This window comes from Aulonocara sp. 'chitande type north' Nkhata Bay, linkage group LG4, assembly GCF_057382095.1.
Source record: "Aulonocara sp. 'chitande type north' Nkhata Bay isolate Kocher_YH1m ecotype deep benthic linkage group LG4, A_spYH_male_GT1.1, whole genome shotgun sequence".
In the NCBI taxonomy this organism is placed as follows: Eukaryota; Metazoa; Chordata; class Actinopteri; order Cichliformes; family Cichlidae; genus Aulonocara; species Aulonocara sp. 'chitande type north' Nkhata Bay.
Window position 1 is genome coordinate 2,618,815 of NC_141347.1, and position 16,655 is coordinate 2,635,469.

At 44.0% G+C, this 16,655-nt stretch overlaps 1 protein-coding gene across 8 annotated transcripts; it reads left to right on the top strand.

Annotated features, from left to right (window-relative positions):
* Positions 1–277: 277 nt before the first annotated feature.
* LOC147331731 (uncharacterized) lies at positions 278–11,356 on the top strand. 8 transcript variants are annotated; one of them, XM_086287935.1, is made up of 7 exons: positions 278–1,058; positions 1,862–2,172; positions 2,427–4,225; positions 8,916–9,061; positions 9,329–9,521; positions 9,885–10,047; positions 10,290–11,356. In XM_086287935.1, exons 3-7 carry the CDS (start codon positions 3,920–3,922, stop codon positions 10,595–10,597), a joined length of 1,116 nt encoding a protein of 371 aa, XP_086144061.1. In that variant the 5' UTR covers positions 278–1,058; positions 1,862–2,172; positions 2,427–3,919; the 3' UTR covers positions 10,598–11,356. The 8 variants fall into 8 exon arrangements, 7 of the variants coding, with proteins under 7 accessions (XP_086144061.1, XP_086144065.1, XP_086144063.1 ...); XM_086287937.1 differs by lacking the exon at positions 278–1,058 and having other exon boundaries at positions 1,122–2,172; positions 2,427–2,765; positions 3,793–4,225; XM_086287938.1 differs by lacking the exon at positions 278–1,058 and having other exon boundaries at positions 1,122–2,172; positions 2,427–2,492; positions 3,793–4,225.
* Positions 11,357–16,655: the final 5,299 nt, after the last annotated feature.

The window sequence follows — 16,655 nt, forward strand, 5'->3', positions numbered from 1 at the left end:
AAAAAGGCTGCTTTTTTTGTTTCCTTTGTAGAAGATTTTGATTTAGTGAGTTAATAATCTGTTAATTTATGTGACCCCATCTTTATATTTTATTTTCACTATATATGAAAGTTGCTAATATGTAAGAAATGTTTATTCTCTGAATCTGTAATATATGGTGCATTTTGTTTGTATGTTTATATTACTAATAAAAAAACAAAAAACAAAAAACAAAAAAACAAAAAAAAAAAAAACGATTCAGCACAGGAAGGGAGGGGGTGAGTAGCTCAAATGTGCTGTTAGCATGTTAGCAGCGCGATGCTACTGTGAACCGAGGAGATATTTTCTTGATGTGAGCTTCTACTCAGGGGTTTTTCTTCCAGTTCAGAGCAGAAATGCTTTTGTTACGAAACTGGCTGTTGTTTTTCCCCCCACAATTTTAATTATAAGCTAGATATATTTCTCCTAATGGAATTAGTTTGCTAACAGCAACAGGGATGAGTCAGTGAGTCAGTTGGGCTTGTGAATCATGATTCACGAGTCAGTAAAGTGATTCTCGATTATTGAACGATTCGTTCACGAATCGAACATCACTAGTGAGTAGCTCAAATGTGGTGTTAGCATGTTAGCAGCGCGATGCTACTGTGAACCGAGGAGCTATTTTCTTGATGTGAGCTTCTACTTAGGGGTTTTTCTTCCAGTTCCGAGCAGAAATGCTTTTGTTACGAAACTGGCTGTTGTTTCCCCCCCCCCACAATTTTAATTATAAGCTAGATATATTTCTACTAATGGAATTAGTTTGCTAACAGCAACAGGGGTGAGTCAGTTGGGCTTGTGAATCATGATTCACGAGTCAGTAAAGTGATTCTCGAGTATTGAACGATTCGTTCACGAATCGAACATCACTACGACACAGCTATGTTAGCATAATATAAACAAGCTAACTTTTTTTCCACTCGATAAAAGTTAATGTGAGTGTTCTCGGTGGTCAGGAACAAATGTAATCGCAAGGCAGGATGCTGTAAAAGGACCAAACTTCAGCCAGGAGAACAACTGAGATAATCCATCCACAATACGAGGTTAGTCGTTCATAAACTGCTGCATGGGCTGGGCTGTAGTTACATCCTAAGGTTTTAAAAACTGAGCTTAAATAAATGATTAGCGGTAATAAAAGCCGAGGGAGGTCAACAGTGATCACTGACTGTTTTAGGAGCTTTTTGAGATTAAATAGAAGAAAATACATAACATTAAAAATTTTAACAACACAAAAGCCATATTAAACGCAGACTACTTTAGGCCCGGAAGTAGGATTCGCCACGCCATCACTTAACGACCGGATAGACTTTTTTACAATCTTAACTATTTTTTATATCCACAGTATTTGGCCCCCTGCCGGTCATGAAAAAGAATGGCAGTTTAAGGAGCTTCCACAAAGGCTTGTCTTTTCAGAAATGTAAGCTGCATCTGTCTTGCAAGGCCCAGGAAATGAACCTTGTAGACCTCCAGAGTTTTCCTCTGTGATTTATGAGCCTTAAGTAAATTAACATGTTGTACTTCTCCTCTCTAATTTATCTAGTATAAGAATTAATGACTGCAACAATTTCTAGAAGTTCTTATCAGTTGTTATATTGATGCTAATAGGGGCTAAATTTGCAAGTAGTCACTAGCATTGCTAGCTAAAGAAGCTGTAGAAACAGCTGACTCTTTGTATTAAAGTAATAATTAATTAATAAATAGCCCAAGTGAATTTTCATAGTTAAATCTGCACTTATCCTTACTTGTGTGCTTCTTTACTTACTTAATAAAGAAACACACAAAAATATACACAGAGACACACACGCAATATTCTCAAAATGTTAAAAGTCTTTATATAATATTTAAGTCGGTAAAAGGGACAGATGGAGCGATGCCTAGGAAACCAGAGGGAGGGTGGACAGAGAGAGAAACACCATGACAAACATCAGACGAGTTCAGTGAGAGAGAGAAAGCGTTTGGCGATTGGAGAGGATTAGAGGATTATTATCGCAGCTGACTGCACTGGAAGGCTCCATCAGCATCATCGTCGTCCTGTCTTTGGTTCTCTCGCTCCTTCCTTCCTCTGCCTGTTGTCTCAGCATCATCCATCAAAGCCGAGGGCATGTACAAGTTGAGGAGCTAGCATGGATATATTTTGGCTCTTCAGCAGCAGAAGGGGTGAGTCAGGTATCCATTGTCAAAATAACTGATAAAAAATATCCCACTTGTTAAACTTTAACTTTATTGATCCTCTTTGTTTGCTGTCTTTATTTTCTTATTTTTTACCATGGAAAATGTTTTATTTTGGAGATTGTTTTTCCAAAATAAGCATTAGAAAACTACATGCTAACAAATAAAATAAAAAATTGATACAGTAAAAAAATAGCAGTTTCATCAGACTGGCTGAATTCATTCATGATCTGATTATGCAGCTATATCTGGATGAGGCATGGAGAGACGAGATAAAGACGTATCCCTGTAGTCCTACAGCCTGTTAGGTAAAACTGTCCTTTGGAGATTTACAGAAAAAAAATGAAGAAAGTCATGTTTATCATGTCGTAGCTTTTCAGAACTTTTATGCTCATTGTTTTAATTTCTAAGCATACAAATTCAACTGTCATAAACTGTGCCTTCATTTGCAGGAGGCAGAATTGATATAATAAACTGTACAGTATACTGATGAGTACAGTGGAACAATTAACAGCTAATGATCCAAACATTTCTGTCAGGACAAGTAGGAACCCAAACAAACAAAAAACCAGATAAAACTTGTAAGTTTTTGTGTGCAACTTTACATTTTCTTCTCTTTTTTAAATTCACTCTGTTACAGTTCTCTTTTTTCTCGCCTCTATTCTTAAAGGTGTTTTATAAATATAGCTTACTACTTCCACAAAAGCCATAATTTCTTTGGTACTGTTTCCATGTGTGCATGTTATTCTGTCTTTAATAAAACCTGCGGATAGGGTGAAAGTGAACTCAGTGATTTATTGGCTGGAAAATTGGCAAAAAGCCTTAGAAACTATGATTCTTACAAGTTTGGTGTGAATTATCAACATATATAATATGTTATCGATATATAGTAAGTACTGTATAAAAATTTGAACTATCATGTCACATTTGACCTTTAAACTCCCCTTCAAGGTCAACAGACTGATCCTAACGCCAAAGCGATAATAATGATAATATAGAGCTTTTAAAACGATGTTTCCTACTGCCACTATATGAATTGACCACATACAGGCATATAGGGATACACAGGGATTCTCAATATCACATTATGGTTTGCGTCCATAACCTCTGACCTCACTTTGACATGTCACATCTGCCTTTTTTCCAAGTTGACCCCAAAATGTGTCACATGTTTAAAGAAAGCATTATCAGGTTATCAGTTACAAATGTACTAACTAGGCACTCTCAAGTTATTCATGTCCAGTTATTTACAAATCAGCACATATTATCTATTGATCCTACATAATGCTTATATATATAAAAAAACAATACAATTCCCTTAAAAGTAAATGCTGTCCAGACAGTGAGCTACCTTGGTGGAGGTTTGTGCTCTCGGAGTGCTTCTCCACGGCAGCCTGAGCTGATTACAGCATGAATAAGGGAGAACTGGATCAGGGGGGTTGTTTCATGAAGCTCACAGATATCTGTAAGCTTTATCAGTTAAAGAAAATGATTTTAAATTCATTTCTGGATTTAACAGCGAGCCAGTGAAGACTACACTATTATTAGTACTGAGTATAGTATTATATTCTGATATAGAAAATATATTCTGTTTCTTTCTATTGCCAGTTACTTTGGCTGCTTTGACATGGACTGCGAGGTTTGGGAAAAAGAACAGCAGAATTAAACTCCCGCCCTTCAGTGAGCTTTCTGCTTCTTAAAATCTCCTGACCCTCCTTCAGCTGTCCTGGGAAATATGAATCTTCTTTCCACAACACATCTCTTCTTCCTTCTTGCCATTTACTCCCCGCAGTCCCTTCTCCCATGTGTTCAGTGCTCAAAGTTGTGTCCACACAAGTGCATTTGTTATGAGCATGCTGACCTGGTGGACTGCCGCGACCGTGGGTTTGAGCACGTTCCCAGGGGTCTCCCGCACGGCACGTGGCTGCTGGAGCTAGGAAGAAACAATCTGAGTGTGATAGGCACTCAAGCCTTCAAAGGACTGTGGTCCTTACGGGTGCTGGTGCTCACCAACAGCCAGATAGAGGAAATCCAACCACAGGTAAGAACAAAGTGGTGGAAAAACTATTTATGCATCTGAAAATGTTGCACAATTACAGTTGTAAGGATAATACGAAGACGTATTTTAGAGATTTAATATGTAACTAAAGCAAATTATCACAAGCATGGAAAACACTCCAGGGTTGGGTTGGCTGCTCTCCGGTTACTCTGGCTTCCTCCCAACGGCCAAAGGCAAGTAAGTTAGCTTAACTGGAGATCCCAAATTGGCATTAGGTGTGAATGTGAGTGTGGGTGGTTGTCTGTGTCTAAGTGAAAGCTCTGAAACAGGCTGGTGCTGGTCCAGGATGTACGCTGCCTCTTTGCCTGTGACTGACTATCTGTCTGCAGCTCACAGATAGATAGAAAATAAATTGCAACTTTGTATTTGTATAGAAATCGACTTGTATATATAAAAAATAATACTTTATATTTAAAAAACACATTTACAGAAAATAACAGAAATGAGAGACATGGACTGCAAGGAAATGTGTTTACCACTACATCACTGCCAGTCACTGATATGTCATATAAAAACTGAATCTGTCACGGTCGCGCTGGCAGACCGTGGGGATGTGGGGAAATTAGAACCCAAAGGCAGGGCTCTTCGATGCAAAGCAGTGTGTTTATTTACAGTGAAGTAAACTGACACAGTGCATTCCCGACTCCGTGCTGTGTCCTCTTCCCAGAGTAGTGCCCAGTGTGTCTGCGCTCGGCAGTGTTCGAGCACCCCGTGCTCACTGCCCTCTCGACTCCACACACCACCTAAGAAATAACAAAAAGGCAGCTGTCAGAACACACCACAATTGCGGCAGACTAACCTTCTCTAACTGACAAAGAGACTAACGTGAAGTCACTCAATGATCCAGCGTTGAGAAGCACTCAGCCACACTGCTATGTAGCTCCCCTAACGATCCTTATCAGCTGCAGGTGTGTGTGTTACTCCTCCTCGGGTGTGGCCAGCCTCCCAACAGGACACACCCACTAGGCCTGGTGGTCCAGGAAAACCAGGACATCACACACACGCACACACACACACAATACAAAGGGAAACCAGGGGCACAAGCACCACACAAAATCATGGTACACACAGCAACAAATAAACAAGTTCAAAACTGCTCATGGACCCTCAGACCCAGGTCCCTGTGTCAGGGTTTCTGGGTCTTTGACCCAGTATTCTTAGTTCATGTTCACTGTTTATATTCTGTCTGCCTCACCTCCTGTTTTATTGTGTTAGCCTTGGTCCATGTGCATTATGTTCCGTCCTCTTCCCGTTTATCATTAGGTCATTATGTTCAGCTGTGTACTCACCAGGTTCTAATCTCTCATCACTCAGCCTGTGTATTTATGTCCCTCAGTTCAACCAGTCCAATGTCTTGTCATTGATGTTATTGTGATGTTGTTCTCGCCGCCGTTAGGTTGTCCTCTGTTCAGTTCCGTCAGGTCAGCCGGTCAGTTGTCAGTCAGTCTTTCATTCATCCATTCAGTCAGTCGTCCAGCCGGCCAGCCGTTTCCTACTTCTGTTCTGTTTGTTCACTCCGTTGACAATAAAACACCAATCTTCACCTACCTGTGAGTCCAGCGTTTGGGTCCTCCTTCTTTCGTCCACGACCTCATCCTGACAGAATGACAAGACCCGTGCCACGAAGACACGATGTGGACCCAGCGGACTCGGACCTCTTCGAGCGGCAGGACGCAGCGCTCTCCATTTGGGCGGAGAAGCTCAGGTGGAAACAGCGGCTCTTCTCAGAGAGGGAGCTCGTCTTCGAGGGGACTCGTCTGGCTCTGGGCGGGCCTCGGAGACGCCGCGGTCCTCCACCTGCTGCCTCACCTGCAGCGGAGCATTCGCCGCGGAGAGTGGGCGTCACAGGCCAAGCTTCGGCCGCTCGCTCTCCCGCTGCTCCGCTCCTCGCTCACCCGCCAGCCGTTCTACTCACCGGACCTTCAACCTCGCCATGGCACAGCGGCTCCACCTACCACCTCGGCTCAATGGAGGCTCCCGTGCCAGAGGCTCGTCTGTTTACCCCGCCCGCTTCCTCTACCCGGAGAAAGCGGCACACACGCCACCGTAACATGGACTATTTCCAGCCACTCCCGGCGGTGAGTCCCAGTGACTGTTTGCCACCTTCCTCAGTTGACTCTTCACATAAGATAAATAATAGACGCCTCTCCGATTCATGGGGAACGTCCCTCTTGGACGACAATGTGGACTGGGTAGACTTTTTCTGCTCTGTTTCCCCAAAGACAGCTCAGTTAAAGACTGTAAATAGTGGTGGCAGAAAAATCAGAACAATCTCCAATAAACCTGCCAGTAACACACACACCGTCACTATTTCCACACCCAGTATTCAGCCATTTCCCACCAGCACAGGGGCCCAGTCTACGCCCACACCAGTGCCAGCTCCCAGGAGGAGGGCAGCTGCGACCCGGTCTACCTCCACACCCGCTTCTGTTTCTCAGGTGGGGGTGACTGGTGTCCAGCCACCTTCCGTGCCCGTCCCAGCGCCCAGGTTGAGGGCAACCAGAACCCAGCTTGACCTCCCTGGAGGCTTGGAGGAGCTAACCGGTCCACCTGCTACTTCACCACTTCATCCACCTCCTGACCCAGCCTTTCACGCCCTCGCACTATCCCTAGTTAGATTAGCTGAACTGTCCCCTGCCCAGGCACCAGCCTTACGAGCCCAAGCCGTAATTTTATCTCCGTCACTAGCTCAATCTGTAGCTCAGCCAGCAGCCACGCCTGCCTCTGTTCCTCCCTTAGCATCTCCCCTCCAGTCAGTTCCCTCACCTGCTGTTCAGCTTTCCCTCCAGTCAGTTCCCTCACCTCCTGTAGCTCAGTCCCCTCCTGTCCTCCAGTCACCTCCTGTAGCTCAGTCTCCACCTGTCCTCCAGTCACCTGTAGCTCAGTCTCCACCTGTCCCCCAGTGCCCTGTAGTCCAGTCGCCTCCTGTTTCCCAGTCACCTGTCCACCATCCCGTCCAGTTCCCGGACCTGCAGCTACAGCACCCAGAGCCAGCTGTGAGCCTTCCTGCTTCTCAGCCAGGGGTTTCTGCACCCGCTGGCCCGGCCGCTCCTCAGCCAGGGGTTTCCGCACCCGCTGGCCCGGCCGCTCCTCAGCCAGAGGCCTCCGCGCCTACTGGCCCGGCCGCTCCTCAGCCAGAGGCCTCCGCGCCTACTGGCCCGGCCGCTCTCCAGCCAGAGGCCTCCGCGCCTACTGGCCCTGCCTGTCTCCAGCCAGAGGCCTCCGCGCCTACTGGCCCTGCCTGTCTCCAGCCAGAGGCCTCCGCGCCTACTGGCCCTGCCTGTCTCCGGCCAGAGGCCTCCGCGCCTGCATCGCCTGGTCAGGCCTCTGCATCAGCTGCACCCACGCCCGGTCAGGCCTCTGCATCAGCTGCACCCACGCCCGGTCAGGCCTCTGCATCAGCTGCACCCACGCCCGGCCCGGCCTCTGCCTCAGCTGCACCCACGCCCGGCCCGGCCTCTGCCTCAGCTGCACCCACGCCCGGCCCGGCTTCAGCCTCAGAGCCTTCGTCTGCTGCAGCCTCAGAGCCTTCGTCTGCTGCAGCCTCAGCCTGTGCTTCGCCTGGTCCCGCCTTGACTGGTCCCGCCTCGACTGGTCCTGTGCCCACCGGGCCTCGGCCAGTACGCCTGACACTGGAGAGCCGCCGCCGCTGCCTTCCGCGCGGCCGGCCCCCTGAACTGCACCGTCATCGCCTGAGTGGCCGCCGTCGCCTTCCGCACGGCCGGCCCCCGGACCCTCTTCTCCTGGGTGGCCGCCGTCGCCTTCCGCACGGCCGGCCCCCGGACCCTCTTCTCCTGGGTGGCCGCTGTCGCCTTCCGCACGGCCGGCCCCCCGAACTGCGTCCACGTCGCCGCCGTCGCCTTCCGCACGGTCGGCCCCCGGACCAACGCTGTCATCGCCGCCGTCGCCTTCCGCACGGTCGGCCCCCGGACCAGCGCTGTCATCGTCACCGTCGCCTTCCGCACGGTCGGCCCCCGGACCAGCGCTGTCATCGTCGCCGTTGCCGTCCGCACGGTCGGCCCCCTGAACTGTCTCTGTGTGGACTCCGTCCCTCCGTCCTGGGCCCCCTCCGCCCGCCCTGTCCTGGTTTTTCGTTCTTTTGGCCGTCGGGTGCCGGCCTTTGCGGGGGGGGTACTGTCAGGGTTTCTGGGTCTTTGACCCAGTATTCTTAGTTCATGTTCACTGTTTATATTCTGTCTGCCTCACCTCCTGTTTTATTGTGTTAGCCTTGGTCCATGTGCATTATGTTCCGTCCTCTTCCCGTTTATCATTAGGTCATTATGTTCAGCTGTGTACTCACCAGGTTCTAATCTCTCATCACTCAGCCTGTGTATTTATGTCCCTCAGTTCAACCAGTCCAATGTCTTGTCATTGATGTTATTGTGATGTTGTTCTCGCCGCCGTTAGGTTGTCCTCTGTTCAGTTCCGTCAGGTCAGCCGGTCAGTTGTCAGTCAGTCTTTCATTCATCCATTCAGTCAGTCGTCCAGCCGGCCAGCCGTTTCCTACTTCTGTTCTGTTTGTTCACTCCGTTGACAATAAAACACCAATCTTCACCTACCTGTGAGTCCAGCGTTTGGGTCCTCCTTCTTTCGTCCACGACCTCATCCTGACACCCTGACAGTAGGAAAGTTGAAACAGCACACCTAATTGATGCTTTTTGTCTTTGAATAGGCATTTTTCTCATTGTCCTTTCTGGAGAAACTGGATCTCAGTTGGAACAAATTAAAAACTCTCCCTGTGGACTTCTCATCCAGTCTGCCTGCTCTCAAAGAACTGCGACTGGAGCACAACATCTTGCATTATCTATCTGGATACAGGTACATGGCTATCTGTGGGTCATCAGAGTGCCGTGAAACTCCATCTCACTTTTCCATCAGCTTCCATATTTCTGTTTATCGTCTGGCTTAACAGGAATATGTTTAAAGTGATCCAAAAGACCAGGAGCTGTCTCAATAATAATAATGGACTGGATTTATATAGCGAATACAGTTACAGACAGTAGCATTCAGCACAGAGCTTCTCTCTGCCTGTCTCTCACAGTATCTTCTCACTGTCTCACGCTCTCGTTGTCTCTCTGCTGCCAGCCTGGAGTTTCTGGACAACATGGAAAAGCTGGACCTGAGTTATAACAAACTGGTGTCTGTTGGCCCCGGCGTGTTCAGAGGCCTCTCCCGGCTCAGACAACTCTATCTACACAACAACAAACTGACTGTGGTGCAGCATGGGAGCCTGGACATGCTGCCTGGACTGGAGGTGAACAGACTTTTTTTTAAATGGGTAAATAAACTGGTACCTCAAAGGTTTTTTTTGATTGTGGACTGTTGTAGATTTAGCCTCTAAAAAGTATAATAATGTAAATGAATCTTATTTCATGTCTTAATTCATCTGCACGTAAGACAGCTAGTGTTTTGGTACACTGAATAATGATAAGTTTGAAATTTATCATTAGTTATAAAGTATAAAGTACTATGATATCTCTACCTATTAATGCACACTTTAATGTGCTGCTTTGGAAGAATTGTCTAATTATTGTAAGAAGAAGTGGCTCAAAAACAGATCCCTGTGGCACACCATTTTCGATGACTTCATTATTCTGTATGTCTGCCTTTCTAATTAGTACCTGTTTGTCTGTCTTCCTAGGTACTCCAGCTGAGCAACAACAACATCTCTCAGATAGATACTGATGCCCTGGCACCTCTGTACAGCCTGGCTGTTCTTGATCTGGAGGGAAACAACCTGCATAACCTCAAATTTAAGACCTTCATCAGCCTTCATACAACAGCAACACACATACAGCTGTCAGGTCTGCAGAAATACTTTAATTCTATTTCATTCATTGTTCTCCATGTCAGAAACTGACGGAACAGACTGAAATATGTTTAAAACGTTTGGACTGATTATCATGCAATATAAAATAGATGATGTTGATCAACACCCCCTCTTCTACAATCAAGTTCTGACTCAACACTCTGACACACAATTTTAAGGTTTGCATTCTTTGTTTAATTGAACTCTGTATACCTGCCTTCCTTCTTTCCCTGCCAGGGAACCCTTGGAGCTGTGACTGTGAGCTGCATCGTGTTTTCAGTAAGATCCTACACGTCCGGCACCTCCACATTGACGACTACCGCAACGTGACATGCCAGGACCCTCCGCAGCTGATGGGGGCTTCGTTGGCCTGGGTAGACAGCCAACTCTGCGTGGCTGAGACCGCTACTGTACTCGTCATCACTGTCACTATGCTTGTCACCGTGGTGGCCGCTCTGGTGATGGCGGAAAGGAACAGGAAGAGGAACCGAGGGAAGAACTGGGACACCGAGTCACAGACGCAAACTCACAGCCCTCCATCCTGAGGCAAAATTAGTGAGAGGATAAGCAGATGTTTCTGGCTCCTCTGGTTACAAAAATGCTTTTAGCACACACTTCCTGACTGCTGCCACAAATGGATCGTACTTGATTTCTTTTTCCTTTCAAAAAGTGAAAAACAGAGTTGGAATTAAAACTGAAGAAGACCTGGAGTATCTGTTCAAATTTAATATTGCAGCTGTGATCTGCTGCTACCAGTGAACTGCTGTAAAAATGTGGTTCTTTCGATGAATTTTTAAGAACGACCATTGTCAGCAATGGGATTTTTCGCAATAAAAGCCATACTTTGGTAAAGACCAAAGGCCAATACACATAATGTGGAGTTTGAAGAGTAAAAAAATGTCTGACTTGTATTAACAGTTGCCGAGGTTTCATTCACCTGTAGTCTCTTGAAGTCACCAAATGTCAGATTGACTGTCTGCGGTCTCTTGTCACACATCACTGTGAATCGCTCCCTGTGTGGATACAGCTGAATGTTCACACATAATCTGACTTCTGTTGTGCTTTCTTTCTTTCCCTTTCACTGATCTCGTTTCCACCTATTTTATAATACCTACGCTAATTTGAGCTTTTCTTTAATCTCACGGGATCACCACAGCAGGCAGCTGTCGTAGATGTTTAATTTAGCAGGTTTTTACACCCTTTCTTATGCAACACCCAAGGGAAGTCTGTTCACTCACAAAACACATCTTTGCATGTCTGTAACTCATAATGTAAAATAGAAAATTGCAAATAAATTATTTAATATTTAATAGAAGGTTTCTTGAATATACTCTTTGTTCTTTGTAGTTTATCACCATAGAAGCCCCAGGAATGTCTGAACCTATTGATTGACAGTCAGACCGAGAGTCAGCAATAGAGATAGAGGGGGTCATGAGGACCATATGTGTCTGTACTCCACAGGGGATTAGTGCAGGACTGATGGAGGGAAAGAGAAGGACAAAGTCCCACAGAGGTCAAAGATGTCAAGATGATTACTGCTGATCTGCAATACAGTTATTAACTGTGAGTGTGTGTGTTGGAGGTATTAAACAGGCAGAGAAAGAGAGCCGTCTGGCCTCCAGCAGTAGACTGCCCTCCTTTCATCCATCTCTTCTTTAATTGTTGTGTTTTTCTGTCCTTTTGAAAAATCTTTTAGTAATGAAACTATTAGGACCAGTATTGGGAACTTTGTCACAGTTTCCAGCAAACAGGGTTGAAACCCAAACCTCACCTCTGATTAAAGCTGATCGTGGTACTGTGCCAAAAACAGAATGGTGGACAGATGGATGTCAGTCTTATTTCCAAGCAGAGTAGAGGTTGGGTTTGACTTGGCTTACAACTCGAGAAATACACATCAGATTATTGCAAAGAAGGATTAAAGTGTTCACCTTTGTTTTTTCTCAAAAAACAACAACTAATATGCGTAGAACTGATGGTGATCAGACGTCAGTCGTCTCCATGTACACAGACTAGTATTACTGGAGCCTGTTTTAGGAAAAGAAATGACACTGTGAAGCTATTGATGATTTAATATTTCTAAATTCTGCATCGTGTGATTATGCTCGCTCTGTCTGAGATGTCAGCATCATAAACTCAGGAATGCTGCTGCTCTTATGTGCGGTTAGTTAGTTTAACAAGATAAGAAGTGGGCCGAACACTGTTTGAAACATCAGATATCTGCTTGTTCTTTTCATTGAGAAACGTTAAAATGTTTTACATTTTGTTTATTCTCATTACCAAATAGATAATAGAAAACAGTTACTGAAAACAAATTCTTAGTGATATTGAAAATATATGTCAAACTGACACTGTGATAATGTCCCTAGTGTCGTTTCATCTTTAATTTTAGTAATATTTTCCAATATGTTTGCTAGGGTGCAGCTTTAATTTCAAAATGAGAAATTTGGGTTTAATAAGCAGCTAGCCCCACAGTTTGGTCTACTAATCCAGCACTGAGCTTATTGTTAGCCTCTGTGACTGTACAGCTCTCTATAAATATTCAGTTGACTTAGACTGATAATAATTGATAATAGTTATTAATAATATCGAGCAAGCTAAAGTGGAACCAGACCAGTTTGGAGTTAGCAGAACATGAATTTCTCCAGTTTAGGTACATGCTAACTGCTTGCACTTCAAACCAAGCGAATGTTTAGCTGCTAAGTGGGCAACAGCAATTTAGGTTTTCTGAATTATTCTTAACTGAACCGAGCCCAGGCATGTTTACTCTGTTTATTCTTTGAAACACTCAGATCATGACAAATGCACTGCAGTATTTTCCAAATTCCAAAGAAAAGAGCAGCTTTTTCACCCCACAAGATATAATTTTTCTAATTTGAATTCTTTTGAATAAGTAATGGAAGCTCTGCAGGAGCTGTCTAATGTCTGGTATATGGTGCTTTGTTTAGCTGTGTGGAGGGTTTTCAACAGTGCAGTGAATGGGGCACTATTTATAAAGTTTAGTTTCTCTTTATACAGCCATGGTTATCGACCAAACTGTCTGCTTACATACACATTATTCCAAATATCACCCCACCATCTAACCCCTGATGACAATTAAAAACACTGGTGACTGCCCGTGCTACCCCACAGCCTCCTTGTAGATGGACTCGTGTTGTTTTTCCTGCGCATTACTGCCACCTCTGATCAAGTCAAACTCCAAGAGTGTTATGTTAAAAATTGAAAGAGTGAATATGCAGTTATTAGCCCATTTGCTGTAGACCTGTTGTTGGTAGAAAACCCTGCAAAAAAACCCAGGAGGAATAAAGACACAATGAGACAAAATTACTTTCTGTGCTAAACGTGTACACGGGTGAGCCGCTGAGAACAACTCACACCATGAACAGAGGCTTGGCATTTTTTATAGGCACAGATCACAGAGACAGTGAGAACAGGATAAGAAAATAATAAACAGATAAAATAAAACAACTCCATATATGGTGCTAGTCTCGTCAGCAGAGAGCTAGGAAAGATAAAACAATCTGAAACAATATGTCCTTGCTGGGAAAGTCTAAAAGGCACTTCTAAACTAATCTAAACACAAAGGGCATCTTTGTACATTTAAAGAAGGTAAAGAAGCATAGAATCATTTTTCCTCTAACACCTGTAAAATCTAGAGCAATGAACTGATGAACCGACGTCATACAGTCAACCTCTCTTTGACTTTTAGGTAACAGGTTTTAAAGCTGGAACAATAGGGATTAGAGTGAGATTCACTCCACATCTGACTGACAGAAAGGACGTGGCAGAGTGAATTTTGGGAGCTAATGATGATGTTTTATCTGCTGGATGACAGCTGCATTTAAAATGACATTCTAGGTGAACAGGATGTTCCTAATGTTCACTTCAATTCAATTTTATTTATACAGCACAAAAATCACAAGACAAGTGTCTCAAGGTGCTTTATATTGTAAGGCAGACCCGACAATAATACATAGAATATTGTAGGGTCTGCCTACATTATTGGACTGAATGAAACAAAATCAATACTTAGAGATGGTTATGAGATCGTTCTTTGTTAAGAGTTGATCAGTTTGGAACTCTCTGTGGGAGGGAGTGGAATAGGCATTGCTGTACACATAGAGTTGCAGCAGTCGAGCAAAGGCATGATAGCTGTTTCCAGGTCCCTAAAATGTTGTGTTTGGTGTGATTTTGTTAAATTTCTGCTTCCATTGTATTTTTTATGGAAACACAATGAATACACTTTGTGCTCTTCCAGCATTTTTCTATTTGCTGGTGTTTTCCTAGGGTGCAGTGTGTTTAACAGTTCATATGATATATGAAGCTTAGTCATTTCCAGCTGTGCTCCACCCTCCTAGAAGCACATGTACAGTATGTTGTTGAGGATAACAGACTAATATGTATTAAAGAAAGTGACAAGTGGCTCAATGTCAGTGTAGGAGACCTAGGTACAGACACAAACCCAAAATCAATTGTCTTCTCTGGCATGCTGCTGGCAAGTGAGGGTGTGTCCATGATAGGAGTGAAGTATAGCTCGTGCCCTTCTGGGTAGCAACAAGCTGACCGGCTCTGCAACCCGGAGCATCACTCTGTCTCTGTTAGCCATCACTCTGCAGCTCTGCTGGATCCTCCTGGATTAATTGCAACCGTGTGTGCATTTATTCTAGTGTAATTTTCTGGAGCTTGATAGCTTTTCTTCTTTAAGAAACATTTTAATATTTAAGATTCACTTTGTTCCTTCATCCCCAAATGTGCCAATAAAATCAATCATGTTCATTTTGAATCATTAAAACATTTGAAAACTATTTGTGCTGATTTTTGTTTTATGTGTTAAACTTACCGTCTATAGTAGCCTTTAAGCTCTTGATGTAGTGGCATGGTTTGCCCAGCAGATGGAGACACTGATATAGTGCAGATGCATCCTATGCATGGCTGTACGATGTTATTCTTTAATTAAAAGACCAGCAGGCCTGGGTGTGTTACTCTCAGGAACACTAGCACTCTCTGATTAAGGTAAACATATTTATAATTTATTAATGTACAGCTTGTTTCATTTCCCATCAGTCACAGCTGATAGATGAACACAGCACTGAAGTTGTTCCTGAGTTGTTCCTACACTAAGCCCATCAACACTCCCTCAAAACTCTAAATGTATAACCTGAGCATGTTCATAAAAAGAGTGTTGAACTGTGATAAGTTTTGTAATTTTACTATCACATCTGTTACTCTTCTGACAGATAAAACACATACACAATAATAATTATTTTATTACAAAGCACTTTGGTGGCCAGTAAGAGTAAAAATAGCACAAAGTGAATACCATCCCAGTGTCATACTTAAACTACAATCATATTTAAACTGGAAAAGCACCTCAGAGTGTGAATTCTTAAAGGGCATTTTAATGTATTATTTTAATATCTTCCAGCAGATGCAGGAGGTGGCTATTGGTAAAGAATAGGCAGCGTGTTTGAGTTCAGTCTTTCTCACGCAGTCTAAAAATGAGAGCAATTATCAGGCGATAGAGGCAGATCCCAGTTTTAATGGTAAATATACTTTAACAAAGTTAGATTTGATCTCACTTTCAGATAGAGACTGCTGTTATATGAAGGATGTGACGTGTGGGGAGAATAAAATAGACTAGTTAACATATCCCCATGAAACACTCCTTCATCTGATAATGCAGACTAAGGGGAAATATGAGGTTGTTCTTTATTGAATTAAATGAGCTGTTTTTTTCCAGCCCTGGGCTGAGTTGGATTAACAAAAGAAAGTGGATGGACAGATGTTAGCTTTATGTACTAATAAGAAGTCAAGCCCCCCAAAACGATTTATTATATTATAGTTTTATTATAATCATTGTAGTTTATTGTTACCTTCTTGTTATGTAATGCTGTTGTGAGCATTAAAGGATTACGGTCAGTACTCTTAACTCTGAAGCAGAACTCTCAGCTTTAGGAGATCAAAACTCTGTTGTGATATAAACATCCTCTGATTAGGAAAAAGGAAATGAGCACTTTATTGTGTTTGATAGTTCTGATGAACTTATGTGACCTCAAACTCTAAATAAAAGGCTGCAGTAATGCGTATGCACACAGAGCAGCTGCTGTCTCCCAGCGTAGCTTCAGTTGACACAGTTAGTGTGCTTGGTGCAGCGCTGCAGAGTGGGGAGCTGGTGCACAGGTGCGTGTTAATGCTTGTGAAGGTTGCGGTGAAGCGGAAGTCTGCACCTCTGAAGCTTCTCAGCAATCTGCCGCTCGCTCGTCTCACTCTGTGACCACATCCTGTGCTCTGCTGTTGCTCTCAACGCCTCCGTAAGCTGTCATGACCTGGTTTGTTCCTCACAAAACAACAGCTTCAACCTCCGTCTCTGGAGAGAGGAGAGTATTGATTTCCTGTTCCTACGAGCTGTGGTTGACTCACATTTTACACACATACTTCAATATGTATAGCCCTCCACCTACTGTGAAAAAAACACAGCTTTACTCACTGAGAATGGAAAAAGTGAATCTTGAACAGGTTTTACAGATAGGGGAACATGTCACAGTAAAAATGGCCCAATGTTTTTGAGTTGGAGTTCATAGAAAATGGAAAATATAAGGGTGAGTT